General features: G+C 42.0%; 1 protein-coding gene across 1 annotated transcript in view; it reads right to left on the bottom strand.

The window, feature by feature from the left end:
• PLXNA2 (plexin A2) overlaps window positions 1-25,117 on the bottom strand; it is a 479,392-nt gene that overhangs the window by 37,752 nt on the left and 416,523 nt on the right. The window contains exons 23-26 of the mRNA XM_040337525.1: window positions 17,570-17,636; window positions 13,763-13,909; window positions 13,240-13,399; window positions 8,668-8,771 (exon numbers count right to left, since the gene is read on the bottom strand). Coding sequence (XP_040193459.1) covers window positions 8,668-8,771; window positions 13,240-13,399; window positions 13,763-13,909; window positions 17,570-17,636 — 478 coding nt within the window. The remainder of the gene's footprint in view (window positions 1-8,667; window positions 8,772-13,239; window positions 13,400-13,762; window positions 13,910-17,569; window positions 17,637-25,117) is intronic.

The following is a 25,117-nucleotide window of genomic DNA, read 5'->3' as shown; positions in this document are numbered from 1 at the left end:
CCAGGCAAATTTCGCTGCCCCAGCTGCTTCAGCGCCAAAAGAAGTTCTCTCCCAGCCATCCACATGCCCAGCGGTTGAATGCTAGCTTAGCTAAATTGCTAGCACTTCAACTGCTGCCTTTTCAGTTGGTAGAATCAGCCCCCCTCTGTGAGTTTGTGCGGTACCTCAGTGGCAAGTTCCCAAACGCCACTTTTTCTCACGGAAGGCGATTCCGGCTCTCTACCGCCATGTGGAAGGCAATGTCCATGCCTCGCTGGACAGGGCGGTCAGTGGTAAGGTGCATATTACCGCTGACTCATGGTCCAGCAGGCATGGACAGGGACGTTACCTATCTTTCACGGCGCATTGGGTGACTCTGCTGGCAGCTGGGAAGGACGCAGGACAAGGTACGGTAGTGTTGGAGGTTGTTCTGCCACCATGCCTCCAAAATGCTACTACTGGTTGCGACACACCTCTCTCCTCCACCCCATTCTCTTCTTCTTCCTCTGTGGCCTCTTACTGTGCTGATGTGTCCTCGGAACCAGCGGTGCTCCGTAGGCGATCAAGGGGCTATGCAGGTACGCAGGCAAAGAGATGCCATGCAGTGCTTGAGCTGGTGTGTTTGGGGGACAGGAGCCACACTGGGCCAGATGTTCTGTCAGCTCTGCAGGGGCAGGCTCAGAGGTGGTTGATGCCACGCCAGCTTGAGCCAGGAATGGTGGTTTTGCGACAATGGCATCAACCTCCTCTCCGCCCTGCGACAGGGACAACTGACCCATGTGCCCTGTTTTGCTCATGTCCTTAATTTGGTGGTGCAGCGGTTCTTGGGCAGGTACCCGGGCTTACAGGATGTCCTGAAGCAGGCCAGGAAAGTCTGTGTGCATTTCCGAAGGTCATATAATGCCAGTGCTCGGCTGGCAGACCTCCAAAGGGAATACAACCTGCCCAAGAACCGCCTAATCTGTGACATGCTCACCAGGTGGAACTCTACACTGGCCATGCTGCAGCGGCTGCACACGCAACAGAGGGCCATCAATGAGTATCTGTGCCAATATGGCAGCAGAACTGGGTCAGGGGAGCTTGTTTTTTTCCCCTCACACCAGTGGGCCATGATCAGGGATGCATGCACTGTCCTGTCACAATTTGAGGAGGCCACGAGGATGGTGAGCAGTGACAGTGCATGCTCTTATTCACATGTTGGAGCATACGCTGCGTGGAATAATGCACATGGCCCTTGAGGCAGAACAGAGGGAGGAAGAGGAGGACTTCCTTACCTTTCAAGGCCCCCTTTATCCAGACAGTGTTCCTGCTTGCCCGCCTATCACACAGGAAGAGGACGAGGAGGAGGAGGATTGTGTCAACATGGAGGTGGAGCCTAGCACTCAGCATCAGCAGCAGTCTTCAAGGGATCAATTACAGTCCCAAGGAACCCATGGACTTGTACGTGGCTGGGATGAGGTGGCTGCGGATCCTGTCGTCCTCAGTGACCCAGAGGACTCCGTACCGAATGCCTCAGCAAACATTGTATGGCCTCCCTGATCCTGCAAAGCCTGCGGAGATCCTCAAATTCATGCTATCAAGGAGAGGGATCATTACTGGCTGGCAACTCTCCTTGATCCACATTACAAGAATAAGGTTGCGGACCTTATCTTGCCGGCACAGAGGGAGCAGAAGATGAAACGTCTTCGGGAGGCCTTGCAGTAAGATCTGTGCAACGCGTTCCTAGAGACTGGGGGGTTACAAAATCCAGGTCCTGGACAACGTGTTGCTGAGGCTTCGGTCAGTCACAGAAGGAGCGGTGGAGAAGATGGCCGTCTGCCCGATTTTTTAGTCCACAGCCCCAAGGTATGACCGGTTCCAGCAACCATTGCCAGCGTCTGTTTTACATGGTGCGGGAATACCTAGGGGCAAGATCAGACTTGGACACCTTTCCCACTGAAAATCCTCTGGCTTACTGGGTCTTGAGGATGGATCACTGGCCAGAGCTTGCACAGTAAGCAATTGAGCTACTGGCTTGTCCTGCATCCAGCGTTCTTTCAGAACGCACATTCAGTGCTGCTGGAGGCTTTGTAACCGATAACAGGGTGCGTCTCTCCACCGATTCGATCGACTGACCTTCATAAAAATGAATCAGGCTTGGATCACCACCAGCTACCAAGCACCTGATGCTGATGTAACTGAGTATTTTTTTTTTAAATGTCAGATCCCTTCAAGACTGCCTAATGCTGATGCTGAGTGACTATCCTGTTATGCTGAGTGACTATACTTTTCCTCCTCAATGATCATGCTGATAGCTTGTAAGAACATTTTTGGTTCTGGGCACCGCCACCAGTGGCTAAGGCCCAATTTTTCTGCCCCTGTTTAACAGGGGCGTGTAATTACAATTTTTGATGCAATACTTTGCAGCGGGCTCATTCCTGCGCTCCAACTAGAGTATCTGTGAGGGGTTGCAGTGTTGTGGCACCAGCACCAGTGCCTAAGACCCAATTTTCTGCCCCTGTTTAACAGGGGCGTGATATTCTGATTATTTTTTCTCTCACTGTTAAAATAAAACTACCATTAAAGTTATAGACTGATCATTTCTTTGTCAGTGGGCATACGTACAAAATCAGCAAGGTATCGAATACTTTTTTCCCCTCACTTTATACTGTAATGCCCTGTACACACGATTGGTTCATCCAATGAAAACAGTCTGATGGATTTTTTCATCAGATATCCGATGAAGCGTGCCTACACACCATCGGTTAAAAAAACGATCGTTTCAGATTGCGGTGACGTAAAACACAACGACGTGCTGAGAAAAATGAAGTTCAATGCTTCCGAGCATGCGTTGACTTTATTCTGAGCATGCGTGGATTTTTAACCGATGGATGTACCCACAAACGATCGTTTTTTTCTATTGGTTAGTTAACCAGATAATTTTAAAACAAGTTTCTAGTTTTTTAACCGATGGATAAATAACCGATGGGGCACACACGATTGGTTAGTCTGATGAAAACGGTCCATCAGACCGTTTCATCAGACAAACCGATCGTGTGTACGCGGCATAAGAGAATGAAGAAATATTCATTGCCATGGACCTTTTTAGGTCTTTGCAGAACATAATTAGCATTTTTTACTAGGGCTGTTTTGTGTTCGATTAATCGTTTTGTTTTTTAATCGATTAATCGACTAATTTCGATTAATTACAAACCCACATACAGATCCAACTACTTTTAGCTGATCTTCTCCTTGCAGGCTGATTCCCAGTGCAGCTACCAACCACTGGAAAAAATGGATAGCAGGATACAAAAAACACACAAAGGCAGCGCTCGATGGGAATAGCATTAAAACTTTTATAGTCTTCAAGTAGGTAACAAAATAAACATTGCACTGGAGATAAAATCGATGTAGCTACATAAACTGTAAAAATGGTGCGAGTATTACCAAACGGTAGCAAAAGCAGTCATAAAAACATGTAGCCAAGTATGATACTGGTATAAAAATGTGTACAACGATGCCACTGCTGAATCCAGATGAGGAGGGGTTCACATCAATCCGTTGGCATGTAGATGTCCCGTGAAGGGAACTATCACAACTTCCAGTGGATGGCTGTAGAATCCCAGATTGATAGAGGGAAGTGTAACAGCCCTTGCGTGTGGCAGATAGTAAGGTCCCGCCAGCATGCATATATGAAGGCACAGCAAAGGAGCCCTTCAGATGGACACGGCAAGCCCCGCCGGTGTCCGTGACATCACCGGATCTCAGACAGAACTCCCTGAAGGCCCAGAAGCCGGCAGAGAGGTGATTACCAATCAAAATAATTTTGATCGATCAACAAAAAAATTGATCGATCAAAAAATTTTAAGATTAATCGATGAATTAATAGTTAATTTCCACAGCCCTAAATTCGACACATGCTCGGAAGCATTGAACGTAATTTTCTCGGCTCGTCGTAGTGTTGTACGTCACCGCATTCTTGACGGACGAAAGTTCAGAGATCTTTTGTGTGACCGTGTGTATGCAAGCCAAGCTTGAGCGGAATTCCGTCGGAAAAACCATCCAAGGTTTTTCCGACAGAAAAACCGATCGTGTGTACGTGGCATTAGGCTGGCCACAATAAAAGGCCACTTTAAAGAAAAGTTGTAGTTCTTTGAGTTCAGCTCACGATAAATAGGAGCAATCAAAGTGTTGCATTTATAATTTTGCTCAGTGTAGATATAACATACAATGTAATACTGACATAAAATCACACACACAGGGTGAACTTGTGTCTTTTTTCAACTACTACTACCACCTACTATGTAACTATGTAATATTTTATATTTCCCTTGCTATAAAAAAATAATTTTAGCTTTTTGTCCTGAGCTTGTAAAAAAAAAAACACTACATTTTCCTAACGTTTTCTCTTTTTTTCCTCTGTGCAATTTCTGCAACCTAAAAAAAACAGCTTGTTCTCTTTTCCATTAGGAAATCAACCAAATGACATCCAATATACCTGTCATTTATGACCACATAGAGATTTTTGATAATTTAACGGCAGGATCCAGATCACTGGAGGCTACATAGCTGACAACTTTGCCATGTGGTGATATAATTAATGGCATTGCTATCTGTAATTAGGAGCATACTGGAGTAGTTAAAACCATAAACAAACAAACTAGATGATTTTGGCAGTTGGCTCCACTGCTTCTCAAAAAAAATTATTGATATTCCAGAACATTCGCTGTAATAGGAAATGGAATAAATGCATGTATGTAGAATACATAAAACAATCTAACCTTATTGGGCAATCATGTGTCATTTTGAAATTGCATTTATACATAATACTATAATGATTTTAAATATTTTATCAGTTATTACTTGCTACAGCTAAATTGATTTTGAAAGCTCAGTATATTTTACCAATATGAACCTTTTTTTTTTCCAATGTGTGAAATGTTTTTCAAAAAAGTGTGTTTTACCTACAGACTTTAGTGTTAAACATTTGGTGAATAACCCCTATATTAACAATTTTCTGACACATAGGGGAAAAACTGTTGGCACGTCTAAATCCATTATGTTGTACTGCAAAATCAACTAAACAGTGAGGAATACATCACTGTATTAACAATAGTGCATGCAGTTTTCCAAAAGTTCATATCTAAGCAGAAGGTTGAAAATACTAGAAAATATAAGGATGAGTAGTGTAATCAATGAGAAAATGATTAAGCTGAAATTACTGATTTTACTTTCAGGCAGTACAACATGGCAAAACGTATGGGTTATGGAAGCTTGGTAAGATAGTGACAGACCATCAGGGATTTACATTTTAGTATTGGATGATCTCTGTCCAATCATTTGCTTTCAGCAGGACTCATATTTAAGTGCAGTGATTACCAATGACAATAAACAATTTCAGAAAACATTTGATTTCCTCTAGTGCATGGGTAGTGCATTAGCATAGTATTTGAATGGCAATTGGCAGTGTTCATTGAAAAAATCATGGCTGACTTATTAGTGTACTTAAACGCCACGTACTTTCTACTGAAAGATGTATTGAAAACGAATGGGTACGAGACATGGTCTTAAGCGGTTGTAGAAGTCGTAAGCGGTTGTAGTCATGTAGTATAGCATTACGACTGCCAGCTAAATATGTTAGTAAACTGGTGAACCTTCTTGTCATACCATTTATGAATACAACTGGAAACAAGCAACCTGGTTTGTCCCCAGGGTAACACAAACAAGCTGTTATTGATAGAGCCATTAGTTCAAACTGCAGGCTCAAAATAAGGACTGGTTAACAAGGGAAAAGACATAGAACAGCATACTTCGAAAAGTAATTTCAACATCTTTTCATTTAATTTACAAACAGAATAAATGAAAAAGTCCTGCAGAGGCCATATTTGATTCAAATTATTTTCTAATGTTGATTCAAAATCTATACATTTATAATAGGTGATTGCATTTGCATTACTGTCTATATAGATGAGATTAGCACAAAATCTATCCATGCAAATCTATTTTGTTAGCTCTGACATTATAAATTCTAACAAAAAATAGATCAGCCACTACCTGTTCGCTCATTGACTGCCTATGCTGAATTAAAAATAAATGAGTCCATATCTGCTAGTGCAAAGACAGAGGGTTCAACGGTGTGCCTGGTTGGAATTACAGGAGATCAAATTATACAGCTATTTAGGTGATTCACGATAAACAACAATTGAAGCCTTTAATGTGCCTCCAGCTGCAAAAGAGAACTATAACCATACATAACATTTCACATATCCTTGCCTGAAAAGTGTTTGTGTGTGTTCGTATGATTTTTTTTTCATCTAACCATGAACAAAAGAACATTTAACATGCAGTCACCATCAGTGATCTTAAAAACAAGACCTGATATTTCCAATTTTCAAGCCTCTCCTGTCATTTCCCCTTCCCAACCAAAACCTAAAATAGACAGCTCAGTCCTGCAAATTAAACAGTATAATCACTAGAGCTCTACTGTCTACTGTTGTCTCGTTCTGTATTGGGATCTGTTGTCTAAGTGACAGCAGAGTTTCACTGATCACATTGTGGCAGCCCAGTCATGCTCTCCATTTATGAATGGGTGCTGCTGTTATAGCATTTTTTCCTAAATTTGTGTTATATGTACATGATAATAGTTTTTTATGGCTATATTTATAATAGAGTTTGGCCATTACTCAGTGGTGAAAATTCACTGTATGGGGTTTATTTACTAAAGGCAAATCCACTGTGCATTGCAAGTGCTCTTGGAAGTGCAGTCGCTGTAGAGCTGAGGGGGCATGCAAGAAAGAATAAAACAGTATTTTTGCTTGTACACGATTGGATGATAGAAATCAGCAGAGAGTCATCTTATTTCAGGTCTTTCCCTCAGATCTACAGTGAGTGCACTTGTAATGCACAGTGAATTTGCCTTTAGTAAATCAACCCATATGAATCATGCCAGTTTACTAAAAGTTTGCCTAATATTCACCTAGTGAAAATTACATTCCCTGATTTCTGTTATTTTCTGTTTTTAATACTGGTTCAGTATTTTTATGGTCATGTATTTATTTAAAAACTTCCCTTCTGAGCTAACCAGCCCAGCATGCCAGCTGTAGAGTTTGTGTGTGCAGCCATCCTGCTATGCTTATTCCATTTTGCATGACTCTCAGCATTCTGGTGTAAGTGGTATATATGCCTCCTTTCTGGCATCCATTCATGGGCACTGGGTGTACCAAATAGCCTACTGTGGGCTTGATTTACTAAAACTGGAGAGTTAAAATCTGGTGCAGCCGTGCATGGTAGCCAATCAGCTTCTAACTTCAGCTTGTTTTATTAAGCTTTACAAAAAAAAAAAAAAAATGGAAGCCGATTTGCTTCTATGCACAGTTGACCCAGATTTTGCACTTTTAAGTTTAAGTAAATCAATCTCGTATGTCAAAATTGGTCAGTTTTTGGCTATGCTGTGCTATTTTTCGATACTATTTTTCCTGACAAAATCACATTAGTTTAACCATGTTGCAACCATTCCCCTCCATCCCATTCAGTTGTCCTTGGACCAATAGTTGGTATCCCTAGTGCTGGTGGACAGAGGCTGTCATTTTCGCACCCTGCATCAGCCTGACCACTTTACATACAGATGTGCAAGCATCAGGGTGGGGGCACTCTTTTGGCATCTTCATCCTGAGAGCACGAGAGAATCTTGTCCACCATGAATCTTCAAGAGGGCAAGAGTCAGATATAACTTTATAATCTGATGTATGAAAAGTATGCCCTCACAAACATTTCTTGTGGTCTAACACAAGCAATCAATTCATGTTTCATCTTTAGATCTACACAAAAAAATTATAGCTGGAAGCTAACTGCTTACTATAGACAACAATCTTTTTTGTTTTACTGATGCACACTGTTTATATATCAGTCTCTTAGGACAGTGCAAATTATTTGGACTTCAATCTATCAGTAATATTAATGGATCTGAGAATTTAAGTGATTCAGTACAAAATGTAATTATACTAACAAATGTAGAAAATAAATAGTGCTCTTTTAAAAGAACACAGCAATACTGCAAAAATAATTTATAACTCTCTTGACCGTCAACATTTATTGCTGTACTTTGCCAACATTAATTCACGTGCTTCCATGTCTTCCATTTATCTACAACTTTGCTTTGTAGAATGTCATTATTGGCCATGTATTTTCTACAATATTTAGATAGAAACATGCCCAAGATTTAGTATACTGAAAGTAGGATTCCTGTTGGTAGGACAAGTGACAGTTTGTTCTGCATGTGAGACAAGAATTCTGAAGTATAAAAAGTACAATTACAGAAAGGGAACACACATCAGGCTAATATTTCAAATCGGGAACAGCAATATTTTACATTTTACGTGTCCCTCTTTCCCATTGTGTTTCACCTTTTCTGAGCTTGTATCCATACACTACAGTGTATGCTTCCCACATTTGACCACTCCAATCTCCAATTTTCCTGTTGATAACTGATAGAGTGAGAATTTCAGGAATATTCCTATAAATGTCAGTGTATAGCACACTGATAGCCTTTTTAGGGAAGCTAACAGGCAGCTGTACACATTTAAATTAAATTTACTAATTTAATGATTAGCTTGACAAAGTGGATCTGCCCTGACACATTATTGCTTACTAAATTTTTACCAATTGTGGTAAAAATAATTAAATGATTATCATATAGGATTGTTTCGGTACCTGGTAGTGCATAAGGGTATTGAGCCTTTTCCAGTCACCTTCTATCTTAGTTGTTATATCTTCATCTTGCAAAACAACCCTTGCAATCCGCCCTTGTCTCCACTCTGTAATAAAGATGGTAAAAAAGCATGTAAACCTCTAATTGCAAGTAAACGAATTAACACAGTGTAAGGGAAGCATATTATCATATGTCAGTCAGTGTCAGCGGTGGAGTAGGGTGCTTCGGACCTTCCGCTTACGAGCCTGCTCTCACCCAGACCTGGCAGTCAGAAGCTAGGCAGACGCTCCATACCTGTGCTGCACAAGGAACAGCTCCTAGGAACCAGGAACCAGCTCTTTTCTCTCCTCGTGGACGCCATCTTTCTCCGCAGGTAAGACCCTGTCTCTCAGGGCCTGCCATCCTGGGGAATCACTGACGGCCGTCCTTCTCAGGGCAGCCGTCACACAGACCCCACACTGCGGCTCTCTGCCCTGTCTTTCGCCCGGCATCGCCGCCCGCACGGTCACCCACGATTGTGGTGGCCCCCAGACACCCCCCCCTGGGTGTATTTTCGGCGCTTTTCGGCGTTTCTACACGCCCGCGCCAGCCTACTCCTTTTCGCGGCCGCCGCGCCTCAGGAAAGTCCGCGGCCTCAGCCGCGGCCTACCGGCGCGCCGACCGTTTCTCTCTGCACTTGCTACCAATAGTGCAGATCGCTCTGGATTATCGCTCCCGCACCCCTAGAGGTTCCCTCCACCCCCTGTTCAGCAATCAGATCGGTAGAATTACTTTTTGCCAAGCTGACTGCCCCCCCAGCCTGGGTCCTGTGTTTTTGCCTGGCGGCCATCTTGGTACACCCCAGCAGCAGCGACACCCAGCATCCCCCCCTTTTCCCCTCCATAGGCCAACAGTCTTTGATCCAGGGTTTGAGCCGATCGCCTTTAGGGATCAGGAAGGAATTTTTTTCCCTGCCGCAGCACATTGGCTAGCTTGCCCAGGGTTTTTTTTGCCTTCCTCTGGACCAAAAATTGCTGAGAGCGAGGATTCTGCGAATCCTCTCTCACCCAACACCCGCACCCCCGCCCACGGTGACTGGCAACAATGGTTAAATTGCGATACTCTGCAGAAACCATTTGGGGTCTGAGACAATTCGCAACAATATTACCTGCCGTCACCACAAAAGCCTTAAAAACAGATCAACTCTTGAGGGTCGATCGTCGATCGATCATCAAAAATTTTAACCATTCAACACAGCTCAAGCACATATCATGTGCGTTGCTTAATACTAGATCGGCAGTAAAACACCGATCAGAAATCCATGATTTCTTACTACTAAACGATCTAGACTGCCTCTTTATTACAGAAAGTTGGCTTTCAGACGACTGCAACACCATTCTCGGAGAACTGGTACCAGCAAATTATCGCATCTTAACGGAAAATAGAATAGGGCAAAGAGGAGGAGGCCTGGCGGTGATTCATAAGTCTCATATTGCAATCACTAAACCGGTCCTTCAAAATCCTCTACCCTTTATGGAAACCCTTACGCTTCAACTTCAATCTCATTCCCAGGAGACCGTTCACATTCTCCTCTGCTATAGGCCCCCTGGGCCTAAATCGCAGTTGCTACCAGCATTAACGGAGTTCATATCCACTTACTCCCTCAACAGCAATCATCTTTTGCTGCTCGGGGATTTCAATCTGTGGGCCAACTCCTCACAGGACCCCATCGCGGAGGCCTGCATCGACCACCTGGAAGGGTTAGGACTACAGCAACTTATATGCGGACCCACGCATGCTTCAGGTCACACACTCGACCTTATTTTCAGACAAAATCTGAAAATAAACATTTTGGGTAATGAACCTTTGCCATGGACAGACCACCATGCAATTAGCTTCATAATTCCCAGAATTCCACTAGGTATAAAAGCACCCAAGCCGGTGACAATACACTGGGCTAGATCTCAGAAGAAGCTCCACTCGGAACTCTTCAAATCTACCCTGGGAAACCGAATTGGGGCTATTCCTCCTCAGCTAGCAGCCTCAGATACACTGGATGCCATAAATGCAGCTCTGCTACAGTCAGCCGACTTAGCAGCACCAAAGCGCAAAGTCCGCAGCCGGGAAAAAAAGTCCAGCTGGTTCAATAACCAGCTGTCGCTACTGAAGCAAGAGCGCAGAAGGGCGGAAGCCGCCTGGCAAAGAAGTCCTTCAGAAGACCGCCTCAACTTCTACAAAGCAGTAACAACACGATATCACAAAGAAATTTTCAAAGCCAAAAAACATCACTTTTCCATGGTGATTAACAGCGCAGTGAATCGCCCACGAGAACTCTTCAGGATGGTCACCCAGACCATGAATCCGGGATGTCTTGAAGTCCCCACTTCAGACACCCAAGAGTTCTGTAATGAACTATCGGATTTCTTCATCAACAAAATTGAAAAAATTCGGGTAAGTATTCTGCAAAACAATACTCCACTCAGCCCCCTCTTCAATCAACTACAAAACACCGACAGAAATCCTCTACAATCAACTAAGTTCATTCTGGAACCAATCTCCGTCAATACCACCAAAAATATCATTGGTGCATTGCGGAACAGCACAGCACCCAATGACATCATTCCCACCAAGCTACTGAAGGAATGTGCCGACATCCTGGCGCCTCCAATCACACAGCTTATAAATCAGTCATTTAAAGAAGGCATAGTGCCTTCCCTGCTGAAAGAGGGCACAATCTTGAAAAAACCTAATTTGGATCCTATGGACCCAACTCATCGCCGTCCCATAACAGGTCTAAATGCTCTGTCCAAGATAATGGAGAAAGTGGTGGTAAAACAGCTGCAACAGCATCTGGATACCCACAACCTACTTGATCCATTTCAATCCGGTTTCCGCCCCGGACACGGGACAGAAACGGCCTTACTGAAAATATGGGACGATGCGCTCGAGGCCGCAGACGAAGGAGAATCTTGTCTCCTGGTTCTGCTGGACCTAAGCGCAGCCTTCGACACAGTAGGCCATAAATTGTTACTGAGACGACTAACAGAAGTCGCCGGAGTCACAGAAGATGCTTTACCATGGTTCTCCTCTTTTCTCGGAAACCGATCACAAACAGTGAAACTGGGATCTTTCACGTCAGAAAAACGCACGGTGCCATGTGGGGTCCCCCAAGGATCCCCCCTATCACCGGTGCTGTTTAATATCTATCTTCGTCCTCTCTTTGATATTATCAGTAGCCAAGAACTACTCTATCACTCTTATGCAGACGACACGCAACTGTATTTTCGCATCTGCCACAAAAAGGATCATCATCTCAGATTAGAGAAATGTCTCTCTTCAATAGAAAACTGGATGACTAAAGCCTCGTACACACGGCCGAGGAACTCGACGTGCCAAACACATCAAGTTCCTCGGCCAGTTCAGCACTGAAGCCGCCGAGGAGCTCGGCGGGACGAGAGCTCCCATAGAACAACGAGGAAATAGAGAACATGTTCTCTATTTCCTCGTCGAGCTCCTCGTCGGCTTCCTCGGCTGAAAGTGTACACACGACCAGTTTCCTCTGCAGAATTCAGCCAGAAACTCGGTCGGAAGCTGAATTCTGCCGAGGAAACTGGTCGTGTGTACGGGGCCTAAGAGTTATCTTAAACTCAATAGCGCTAAAACAGAACTCTTTATGTTTGATGCCAGTCGGAAGAGTCAACTGGCAACAAACTGGACACCATCGCCCATTCTGGGACAAATCATCTCCCCTAGCTCCAAAGTCAAAAGTCTAGGAGTCACGTTTGACACCTTCATGACAATGGACGCACAAATAGGGTCAGTAGTCAGCGGGTCGCACCATCTGATGCGCCTACTACGCAGACTTATTCCATTTATCCCCAAAGACGTAGCAGTCGTGGTAGGAACAATCGTGAATTCCAGACTGGACTATGCAAATGCCCTTTACCTCGGGCTCCCCAAGTACCAAATCGCTCGTCTACAAGTCGTACAGAATACGGCCGCCAGACTGGTGACTGGGAAAAAATCTTGGGAATCAATCTCACCTTCACTGAGATCCCTTCACTGGTTGCCAGTGAAAGACAGAATTGCATTCAAAGCACTCTGCCTGACACATAAGTGCATCCATGGGAAGGCTCCAAGATATCTTTGCGACAAGATCAAACCGCACAATTGCAACCGCATTCTGCGATCCACCGACCAAAATCTGGTCAAGGTTCCAAAAACCAAATACAAGTCCAAAGGAGAAAGAAGGTTTGCGTTCCAAGGCCCCAGGCTTTGGAATGCTTTACCAACCAGCATTCGGTTGGAGCAAAACCACCTGTCCTTCAGAAAGCAGATCAAAACCCTGCTTTTCTGATGGCATGAGACACAAACAACCAGCGCCCAGAGGCGATTCAGTTCGCATGTGCCGCGCTATATAAGTTTTTCATTCATTCATTCATTCATATGATACATACACACACTAATAATAACTATTAACATCTATACTACAGAATATAAACAAAGAATAGTACATGATACAGATAACATCAATAAAATTAATAAAAACAATATTATAAATATTCCTGGTTTAGAATCGATTTCCAGTAACCTACCTAAGTCCATATCAACTGCTCTTGGCCTCTGAGAAAATGGTACATTTTTGTATACTGCATCCAAGATCTTTTCCTTGACCTGTGTGATAGTGTCACAGTTTAAGACTTTCACTGGAATCTCCGGGCTGTTCTCATTGTCAGGATTCACACAATTCAAGATCTACACAGCACAATAAAAGGACATATATTATAAATAAGGCTAGCTAAAATCTCATACAGTCACACAGATGCAATATAGGCACTATGCAAATAAAAACATTTACATGTTCTCCAAACATTTTGTGGATGAGTAACAACTCATTCACAAGATTATTTGCTTGGAAATTTGTTTCTATAATGTATTAAGATTAACCTCGACATTATATATGTAGCAAGTGTCTAATAATCAAAATTATTCGTTTTTGAAATTCCAAAAAGCGGTTTGTATATCACGCCACTGTATAGTACAGTACGCGCAAAGACATTTAACCTAACTGTATTATATTGACCCCTGAATTGGTTTGGGGTGTCTGCTTATAGTTACCAGCGTTTTGTATTCGATTTGTTGTCGAATTAGTTTATCTTCACTAAGCGAGTAGCGAGCTTCTCCAGTGATGGAATCAATAGGTCCTTTCTCCATCTGTTGCTTGATTGCACAATGCAACATGAATAGGGGCTCCCCAGCACACTCCTAAAAATACAATTTACAGATCCTATTATTGGCAAAACATATGAACCAGAAACATGAACACAGGGCAGCTGCAATGCACATATTTTATGTTTGGATGATTGATTACAGAGCTGTTGATTAACAAGCTTTTTATTTTCTTGAGTAATAAAAGCATATCCTTGTTATAAATGGGACCCAAATTTAAGTAACAAATTAAAAAATCATCTGAGAAGTTTTAAAATTTACAGCGGTGACAAAAAAAAATTGTGAACCCCAAGGGAGTTCTTGCATAATTGTATCCCATAATGAAGTCTTTATCTAGCTATAATAATAAATACAGTCATAACATACACATTTATTTAACAAAGTGCAAACGCAATCAAGGTCATTGATGAAAAAAGTATGGGGACTAAACTAAAGATATGTTAGATAGACTAGGATAAAGATATGAAGAGAGTAATTAATGTCATGTGCTTCAATCAAAATTAGTTATAGCTTTCCATTAGCAAAGCGAAAAAAGATAATTTACTGTAAGAAAAAAAACAGTTGCTATTTCTTCTCAGGATAAGCAACTTACAAATATCACTATGAAGTCACAAATTGCAATCCTTCATAGGCATGTGCAAAAGGGAAAATTTTGTTTCGTTTCGTTTTAATTCGTCATTTAATTAATTTCGTTAAGTTAGGTTCGTTACATGTTCGTTTTCGGAACTCGTTCGTTTTCGACCGAATTTTGAAAAATCCGGTCGAATTCGAAAATTCTCTCTTCGAATATAATTTCGAAATTCGATCGGAATTCGAAAAAAAATAAAAAAAAGAAATTTTTTTTTTCGAATTCCAAATCGAAAACCCGCGGAGGAAATTCCATCGGAATTCGAAAAAAAATTCGAATTTCGTCCGCGGGTCTTCGATTCGGAATCGAAAACGTTCGTTCGGATTCGGTAAATTCATTAATATTGCAATTCGGGAATTCGTATGCATCCGAATGTCCGAATAATGAAAAATTTGTCCGAATTTCGATTCGGAACGAAACGAAATGCACATGCCTAATCCTTCATCAGGTAACAAAGAAGATAAAGAAATCTGTAGTAAACCCTGTATGAGTAGGTGAACTGGTCAGCTAATATGTAAACTCCTAAAGGGGCATGGTTAAGGCTGTCCTTACATGGGCCCGCTCCACTCAGTTCAGCAGGGGAACTCAGTGGCGGTGTGTCCATTGTGGGCACAGGAGAATAACAGTGGTGGGTGTGTTTTGGAAGTTCCTGATTAGAGCGAGAGGCTCTTATGCCTTGTACACACGACAGTTTTCTTCGGCAAAAAACATCAAGAAAACTGCTGGCAGAGCTTTTTTTGCAGAGAAAAACGGTCGTGTGTATGTTTTTCATCGAGAAAACTGTCGTGGATCTCGACGAGAAAAAGAAAGAGAACATGCTGTCTTTTTTCTCGTCGGGAGTCTCAAATTTCTCGTCGTGGTGGCTGGCTTACGAAGAGAAACACGTTCGTGTGAATGCATAAAAACCCGCGCATGCTCAGAATGAAGTATGAGACGGGAGCGCACCTTCGGTAAAAGTAGCGTTCGTAATGGAGATAGCACATTCGTCACCATGTAACAGACTGAAAAGCGCGAATCGCCTCTGACCAAACTTTTACTTAACATGCGGTAACATGAGATTAGCAAAAGCAGCCCCAAGGGTGGCGCCAGTCGAATTGAACTTCCCCTTTATAGTGCCATCGTACGACACTGCGTTTGAGAACGACGAGATTTTGTCTCGACAGTGTGTATGCAAGGAAAGCTTGACAAGAATCTCATCAAGCTTGACAAGAACCTCGTTGAGGAAAACTACGTTTCTTTTACAACGAGATTCTCGGTCATGTGTACGAGGCATAATAACCTTCCCGATTACATCACACTATATATTTAACATTTTACTGTCTGACTCCCTTTTTGAGAAGTTTGCTTTCCACCTTTGAGCTTTGGCTTTTTACCTTGCATTCCTGACCTTTGCAGAATTAGTTAAAGATGCAAAACATCTTTACAAATTTTCTACACGCTATTGGATAATGAACTTTAGCATCCGCTCAGTTACATAATTAGCGGGATGCATTTTCTGAAATATATCACTATTTGTAAATTTCTTCCAAGACTGAATAAAAGTGGTGTTCAAAGTCATGGAAGAAATCACTGCTAGGATTTCAATTATCCTTCAGTTTAATTATGTAAGGTACATACAGATTTTATCTTAATAATTTAGGAACCATTTACAGAAATGTATCTAAGGTACCAACTTGATGTTGGTACTGAACATTTTTTTTTTTAAAAAGGTAAGTACACCTTTCATACGCATAGTCCTATTTTTAAATAGAGCACTAATGTACTGCAAAACACAGTATATTACTACTTGCAATAGGGGCTTGTACACCAGCTAAAAAAAAAATCTTTTACTCTACATAAGTGGCAGGTGTTTTAATGGTAAAGAAAAGATGAGAGAAAGATTTGTGTGAGCCTAATAACCTGGCACAAACCCAACCCCTCCATCTTTACCTCCTTATACACGTGGGCTGTGAAAAAGTGTACCAAAATGTACAAAAGCTACACAGCAAAATGGTTCATAAATATACTTGTCTATTTCTTCCAATAAAATGGTTGAATACTACAAAAACGCACAAGTATCTAATAAGAAATCTACACTGGCTGTTTGATAAGCTCAGGTCACTTTTTTTGCTTGTCATAATATTCTGCATGGATGTGAAAACCTCCCATCTGTGGCAGCATAACAGTTGTGCTACAGACATTTTTAGTTTTATTACACATTCCAAATTTTGGTTTTGGTAATAAACAGCTTCTAATTCCATGACCCACCCAGAGCTGCATAGGCAGACATGTCTTTTTTATTTCGTATGTCACAATTACACATTTTGGCCATGATCACATGGACATATCCATTCTTGATTTAGTGCATTTATGTTACAAAATATGGTGTTGGTACAAGCTTTAACTTAAATGTGTTGTATTAACCACTGGCCAATAAATAAAACATTAATTTAGAACACAAAAGGCTAAATTTAAAAAACATTAACACCAGCCTAAGGCATTCTTGTGACATTTTCAACAATAAAATTCTGATCATTGCAGACACTTAAAAATAAGGATAATTATCCTGGCATGTTAACTGGCTGTATTTTGTCCAGTATCACCCCATTCCAACTTATAAGGGCTACTGTATTTTTGAGCAGTGTGATATACATGCTGTGAACTGATAATACTAGCGAGAGAACCCTGGTAAGCAGGGTTCAAATTATCCTAAGCATAGCTAAGGCCCCGTACACACGACCAGTTTCCTCGGCAGAATTCAGCTTCCGACCGAGTTTCTGGCTGAATTCTGCCGAGAAACCCGGCCGTGTGTACACTTTCGGCCGAGGAAGCCGACGAGGAGCTCGACGAGGAGATAGAGAACATGTTCTCTATTTCCTCGTTGTTCTATGGGAGAACTCGGCCCGCCGAGCTCCTCGGCGGCTTCAGGGCTGAACTGGCCGAGGAACTCGATGTGTTTGGCACGTCGAGTTCCTCGGCCGTGTGTACGGGGCCTGAATGTTATTTTGAACTGAGCATTTTCGACTAGGCTACTTCTGGAAGTATGTAACACAATAAATTAAAAAAAAAAGTCATACTGATCATTGTACCTTAAGAAACTTGTGTAGAAGGAAAGCAAACCAATTAGTCAGCATCTTTTCTGCCACAGACTCTGTCCTGTAAAAAAAAAAAAAAGAATTATATTTTTACATTACATATAATCAAGTAAACATTTCTGCAAATCTGTAGTATCAGTGAAATACAAATGTATCCACTATCAGAGGAAATCCATAAAAATGTACTAAATAATAGAGGGGCTTTAAATGCCCATTACGGGTTTCTAAATTCTAAGTAAGGTATTCTCATTGTTTATGGCTCTATTGAATAACATGAGGAATAACTAGCAAATCCAGAAAGTCCAAGATACGTGAACAATGAGCCATCCATGGTTCCTGGGCTCACAATGTTTTTAAAGGATGTATGCATTAATGGTAACACTGGTGGACCTTATCATAATCACTAGCATGCAACAGCAAGAGCATACAGGGACAGACTGAGTGTTAACAGGCAGGCAAATTCCTAAAAGAAACTGCAAAGCTCTGTTCGACTACTCCTCATGTCCTCCCCTGAAGCGTTTCACCCCAATTGCACTTAATTGTAGAGGATTGAGGCAAATCAGGTAAGTGTTAAGCCTCGTACACACGACCGAGAAACTCGATGGGCGAAACACATCGTTTTGCTCGTCAAGTTCCTTGTCAGGCTGTCGAGGATCTCGGCGAGCCAAATTTCCCCATTCCCGTCGAGGAAAAAGAAGACATGCTCTCTTTTTGGCTCGTCGAGATCCTCGACAGTTTCCTCGTTGAAAAGTGTACACACAACCAGTTTCCTCGGCAAAAAAAAACCCAGCAAGTTTCTTGCTGGTTTTTGCCGAGAAACTCGGTCATGTGTACAAGGCCTGAGAGGGTGTGAACTAAGCCAGGAACTTTGTCTGTGGAAACCAATTACTTGGAATAGTTACTACAGTGTGATTTTACAGAGTGCATCTCTGTTTCTACTTTTTTGCAACATTACCAGGCAGGCAAGTTGGCAGATTATAAGCACATGCACTGGCTCACACATTTTTATCTTAACCTCAACTACAAACTATCAACTTCCAAATACAGTGTTCTAAAAAGTTGCTTATTTTGAGAAATGCATAGAAGTTCAAAAAGGCTCCTGGGCCTGTTCACACCATTTGCATTGCACTGCATTACTTCATGCAGTCCCAATGTATGAACAACTTAAATTGCCTTATTTTTATGTCCAGGTTCACACCAACATGGTGTGCTGGTTGAAAACAGAATGGCCCAGATTCACAAAGAGCAAGGCGCACATTATGCCGCTGTAGAGTAACCAATGTACGCTACGCCAACGCAGCGCAGAGAGGCAAGCAATGCATTCAGCAAGCTAATGCTCCCAACGCTGCGCCAGCGTGGGATTCGAAGGCGTACGCCAGCGTAGGTGGAAGTGGGCGTGACCCATGCAAATGAGGCGTGACCCCATGCAAATGATGGGCCGAGCGCCAGACAGATACGTATCAGGAACTGCGCATGCGCTGTAACGTGGACACATCCCCCTGCGCCTGCTCACAACCACGTCAGAAACAAATGCCTAAACTACGCCGGATCACTGCATACGGCGTGAACGTAACCTACGCCCAGCCAGACACACGTCCAACGTAAAATACGCCGGCTTGTGTTCCCTGGTGCAGACCTTTCCATGTCTGCTGCTGGGTTGCACCTCCTTTATGGGGAATAACTTTACGCCTGACGTACAACTTACGTGCACCTCGCGTAGCCTGCATCCGGCGCACGCAGGTTCGTGAATCGCTGTATTTCCCTAATTTTATGTTTGAATGGCTAATCAATGGGAGCGGCACCATGCACCCAGCCTAAATGTGCGCCCACCGTATGCTGGCGTAAGCAAGCTACGTCGGCGGGGTTTAGCCTGGTTTTAGGCGCATATCTGTTTGTGGGTCTGGCGCACAGATAGGACGGCGCACATTTGCACTTACGTCGGCGTAACTTGTTTTTACGTCGGCGTAAGTGCTTTGTGAATCTGGGCCAATGTGTTACAATTAAACATAAGCATTTATCTCCTGCTGTTAAAAAATGCACATCAATGCAACCTAATGCATTAAAAATGCATGTCGAGTTGACACAAGTTTGTTTAGTGTGCATTGAATTACACTTAATGCAACACAAATGGAGTGACTTAGTCTAATGCCGCGTACACACGATCATTTTTCGGCATGAAAAAAACATTGTTTTAAAAAAATGTCATTTAAAATGATCGTGTGTGGGCTTCACGTCATTTTTCCAGTTCTGAAAAACGACAAAAAAAAAAATTCGAACATGCTGCATTTTTTAACGACGTTTTAAACAATGTCATTTTTCAGGTTGTAAAAAATGATAGTGTGTAGGCTAAAATGACGTTAAAAACCTGCGCATGCTCAGAAGCAAGTTATGAGACAGGAGCACTCGTTCTGGTAAAACTACCATTCGTAATGGAGTAAGCACATTCATCGCGCTGTAACAGACAGAAAAGCGCGAATTGTTTTTTACTAACACGCAATCAGCTAAAGCAGCCCCAAGGGTGGCGTCATCCGCATGGAACTTCCCCTTTAGAGTGTCATTGTACGTGTTGTACGTCACCGCGCTTTGCTAGAGCATTTTTAAAAAACGATGGTGTGTTGGCAACGTCGTTTTAATGATGAAGTTGGAAAACATAGTTTTTTCTACATGCCGAAAAACATCATTTTTTTTTTCATGCCGAAAAATGATCGTGTGTAAGCGACATAAGTCCTAGGACTATTAATTCCAGTGTGCTAATTGCTGTGCTTGTTTACAAAAACATTAAGGCTTCTCTTGACAAAATATGATATTGTTTAATACAGAAGAAGGAAATTTATTTCCAGACTAATGTACTTAAAAAAAAATGTGTGTTTTGACCAAAAATATCGCTTACATTTTTGTGAGGGTAAAAAAGTGTATCATGCAATATAGAGGATCATTACACTGTGTGCATTTCTGGCCAATACTGCTTCTCTACTATAGCATTGCTGGAAATGAGTGCAATAATTTTGGTAAAACTGATTTCTCTGTGAAATTTTGCCAAAGTGTAAACTCTCAATTTAATTAAGCTCTTTAGGCAAAATACATTTTTTTTATTTAGGGGGCGTGTTTATAAGGAGAGGGCGTATTTCGATATGTTTACTTTATTTCAAATCAGTGGGGTTTATTTACTAAAACTGGAAAGTGCAAAATCTGCTTCCAGTTTTTTTTTGTCAAAACGTAATAAAACAAGATGAAGTTAGAAGCTGCCACCCACAGCTGCACCACATTCTGCTCCCTCCAGTTTTAGTAAATCAACCCCAGTATTCTTTGGTTTTTCCCTTTTTTTTTGGCTGGCCAGTCAAGTTCCTTCACCCCAAACTCGCCCATGTCTTTATGGACCTTGCTTTGTACACTGGTTCAAATCATTTGGTGGAGGGGGATTAAGGTGTGGGTTGTTTATCAAGGGTTGGGCTTGGCCCCTTAGTTCCAGTGAAGAGAACTCTTAAGGCGTCAGCATACCAAGACATTTTGGACAATTTCATGCTCCCAACCTTGTGGGAACAGTTTGGGGATGGCTCTTTTCTGTTCCAACATGACTGCACAACAGTGCACAAAGCAAGGTCCATGGATGAGTGAGTGGGGTGGAGACCTTGACTGGTCTGCACAGATTCCTGACTTCAACCCAACAGAACATGTTTGGGCGGAATTAGAGCGGAGACTGTGAGCCAGGCATTCTCATCCAACATCTGTGCCTGACCTCACAAATGTTCTTCTGGAATAATGGTCAAACATTTCCATAGACACACTACTAAACCTTGTGTACAGCCTTCCCTGAAGAGTTGAAGCTGTTATAGTTGAAAAGGGTGCGCCTACCTAATATTGAACACCACGGACTAAGACTGGGATGTCATTAAAGTTCATGTGCATGTAAAGGTAGGCATCCCAATACCTCTGACAATATAGTGTATGTAAACATATACACACACACACTGTATCCACTGTACACTGTTTACCTAAATATACACAATCCATCATGATACACATATGCACATACAAACACAATCCAGAACCATTCTTTTGCTCCTACAGAAAAAGGAGTGTGAATCTCTCCCCTGTAATGACGTATGCAGTTTTCTATAATTTCTACAGAAAGAAGAATATGGGAGGTAGATGCTGTTGATATGTGCTGCTTTTCCCCAGGACAAAATCTCTTGGTTTGTCGGGACTGAAGCTGGAATGGTGCAGATCTGCAGGTACAGGGGAAATTGGAGAACAGCAGAAAGCTCATTGGGAACCTGGGCAATGACAGGGGTTTTTTTCCCCCCATTTACAAAGCTGACCCTGACCATAGTTATAAAGAAATCAAAAAATTCAAACTCTCAATCTTTTTTGTTGCTGAATATTTAGTGGATATAGTAACTGAATGAAAGGATTTTAGTTCAGTCCCTTATTTCTACACTGAAAAACTGTGAAATATACTAAAAACTCTCCCACTACCAAACCCTGAAAATGGAAGGAACTGGAGGAGCCTCTACAAATGCAGGAAAGGTGGCATACAATGCATACATTAAGTGGGCTTTCTCTTTCCTCTCATATTGTTAATCCTGTGCAAGCTGTTCACACTCCATGTTAAGCTTTACAAAAGGAAGAACAAATCTGCTTTTCAAAAAGCAGCTGTAATTAATGTCCAAGCTGTGAGATTATAAAAACCTGAAAGATTATTCCAACAAATCTCTGCTCTCTTTATATTATTTCTGTACAGCAGCTGTGATTATTCGGTTTCTTTTCTCATCTTAACACAAAAAATAAAAATGCATCCCACTGTGCATTTAAAAAAAAGAAAATGGGGAGAGAAACTTTATTTAATTTTGTGGGTACATGCGTTAACTCTTTCAATAATGAAGGAGGGTACTATGGTTAATCCATACAATGTAAAAAATATATTGAACTTAGAGATGCTTTAATAAGTATATATTTTTGTTTTACTTTTTACTGTCATGATTGGGTTAATATAATATAACATAATATAGAGCCACAGCACTTTCACCTGAAAGCACTAGGGATGTCAGTTCAAATCCCAACCACGGCACTACCTGCATTGAGTTTGCATGTTCTCCCTGTGCTTGCAGGGTTTTCTCCAGGTACCACGGTTTCCTCCCAGACTCCAAAGACATGCTGGTAGGTTAAGTGGCACCTGTCTGAATTGGCCCTAGTATGTGTATGTTTGAAGGAAATTTAGATTGCAAGCTCCATAAAGACAGGGACTGATGTGGCTATATAATATACCGGTATATGTAAAGTGCTGCATGAATTGACGGTGCTATATAAGCACCTGTAATAAATAAATAATTTTGAAATCCTATCACCAAATACTGTAATAGCACAGTTCTTTGTATAAATGAAATAAGTATATCCTAAATAAAATAAAATAAAACATCAGGGAAACAAACAGAAATAAAAAAGCCCCCCCCCCCAGTCCATTATGCTTTTTATTACTGTCCCCTTATGATTCTATTTCTTGACAAATTGGTTGACCACAATACAAAGACACAGATAGCAATAAAAGCCTATGAATATATTTTAGAACTTTATTGATATGCTAGTAAACCGTATCAAATCCTTCAACTATTCCAAATACCAGTGTGCTGCAAGTGAAAAGTTGTTAAGTCACCCTTTTGTCAACTTGTGAGTCCTACAAATAAGGTGCAAATGCTTAGTGCATTATCAAAAACAATTTGAGAGATAAAAAAAGTACATATAGTGCCTTGAAAAGGTATTCATACCTCTTGGAATTTCCCACATTTTGCCATGTTACAACTAAAAAAAGGAAAATGTATTTTATTAAGATTTTATGTGATAGATAAGGGGTGCCAAACCAGTGGCCCCCAGAGCCCTCTGATGTGGCCCATGACCTTCTGCTCTGGGATGGAATAGAATACCGTTATTAACCACTTAAGCCCCGGACCAATATGCTGCTAAATGCCCAAAGGCGTTTTTACAATTCGGCACTGCGTCGCTTTAACAGACAATTGCGCGCTCGTGCGACGTGGCTCCCAAACAAAATTTGCGTCTTTTTTTCCCCACAAATAGAGCTTTCTTTTGGTGGTATTTGATCACCTCTGCGGTTTTTATTTTTTGCACTATAAACAAAAATAGAGCGTCAATTTTGAAAAAAATTCAATATTTTTTACTTTTTGCTATAATAAATATCCCCCAAAAACATATATAAAAACATTTTTTCCCTCAGTTTAGGCCGATAAGTATTCTTCTACCTATTTTTGGTAAAAAAAAATCGCAATAAGTGTTTATCGATTGTTTTGCGCAAAATTTATAGCGTTTACAAAATAGGGGATAGTTTTTTTGCATTTTTATTAATTTTTTTTTTTTACTACTATTGGCGGCGATCAGCGATTTTTTCTCGTGACTGCCACATTATGGCGGACACTTTGGACAATTTTGACACATTTTTGGGACCATTGTCATTTTCACAGCAAAAAATGCATTTAAATTGCATTGTTTATTGTGAAAATGACAGTTGCAGTTTGGGAGTTAACCATAGGGGGTGCTGTAGGAGTTAGGGTTCACCTAGTGTGTGTTTACAACTGTAGGGGGGTGTGGCTGTAGGACTGACGTCATCGATCGAGTCTCCCTATAAAAGGGATCACTCGATCGATACGCCGCCACAGTGAAGCACGGGGAAGCCGTGTTTACACACGGCTCTCCCCGTTCTTCAGCTCCGGGGAGCGATCGCGACAGAGCGGCTATAAACGAATAGCCGCGCCGTCGTCCCGGATCGCTCCCCGCGGGAATCCGCCCGCCGCACGCAGCGGGGGGGGGGGGGGGGTTGGTTCGCGATCGGACCCCCCACCCGCTAGAAGGCAAGGACGTATATATACGCCCTTCTGCCTGTCTGTGCCATTTTGCGGACGTAAATAGTCGTGCAGCGAGCGTTAAGTGGTTAAAGGTCAGTTTATTACTAAAATCACAATGTATATATGAGCATATCTGTTTTGCATTGGTTACTGGGCTGCTTTTAAACTGATCCGCAGGTGCAGAGCAGTTTACCTGCACTGAGCCATAGACTTCTGTTATTACCTGCGAGTTTGGTGAGCTTTCTGAAAGTGCACCAAACCTGCAGAATATAGTAGAAGTCTATTGCAAAGTGCAGTAAAGCCAACGGTACACTGTGTTGCACCCGTGGTGTGGGTAAACCGCAGCGCATCAGTGTGAAAGCAGCCTTGGGGCCCCTTTCACATGGTCAGTCCGACCAATTGGAGCCTCCATTCACCTCTAAGTAGTGGCAGACATAAACCAACTTGTGTCCTACCTCTAATCCGATTCTGCATATGCAGAGCAGACACGGACATGCCATCCACCCGCTACGCTCATTGTGGTTACCTAGTCGCTTAAGTGGCCCCCACTCTTCAAAAGGTTGGCCACCCCTGTGATAGACCAAAACAAAGTGCCACATAATTGTAAAGTGGAGGGAAAACGATAAATGGTTTGCAAAATGTTTTACAAATAAATATGTGAAAAGTATGGCATGTATTTGTATTCAGCCCC

This window comes from Rana temporaria, chromosome 2 (genome assembly GCF_905171775.1).
Source record: "Rana temporaria chromosome 2, aRanTem1.1, whole genome shotgun sequence".
In the NCBI taxonomy this organism is placed as follows: domain Eukaryota; kingdom Metazoa; phylum Chordata; class Amphibia; order Anura; family Ranidae; genus Rana; species Rana temporaria.
This window is presented reverse-complemented; position numbering and strand designations above follow the sequence as displayed.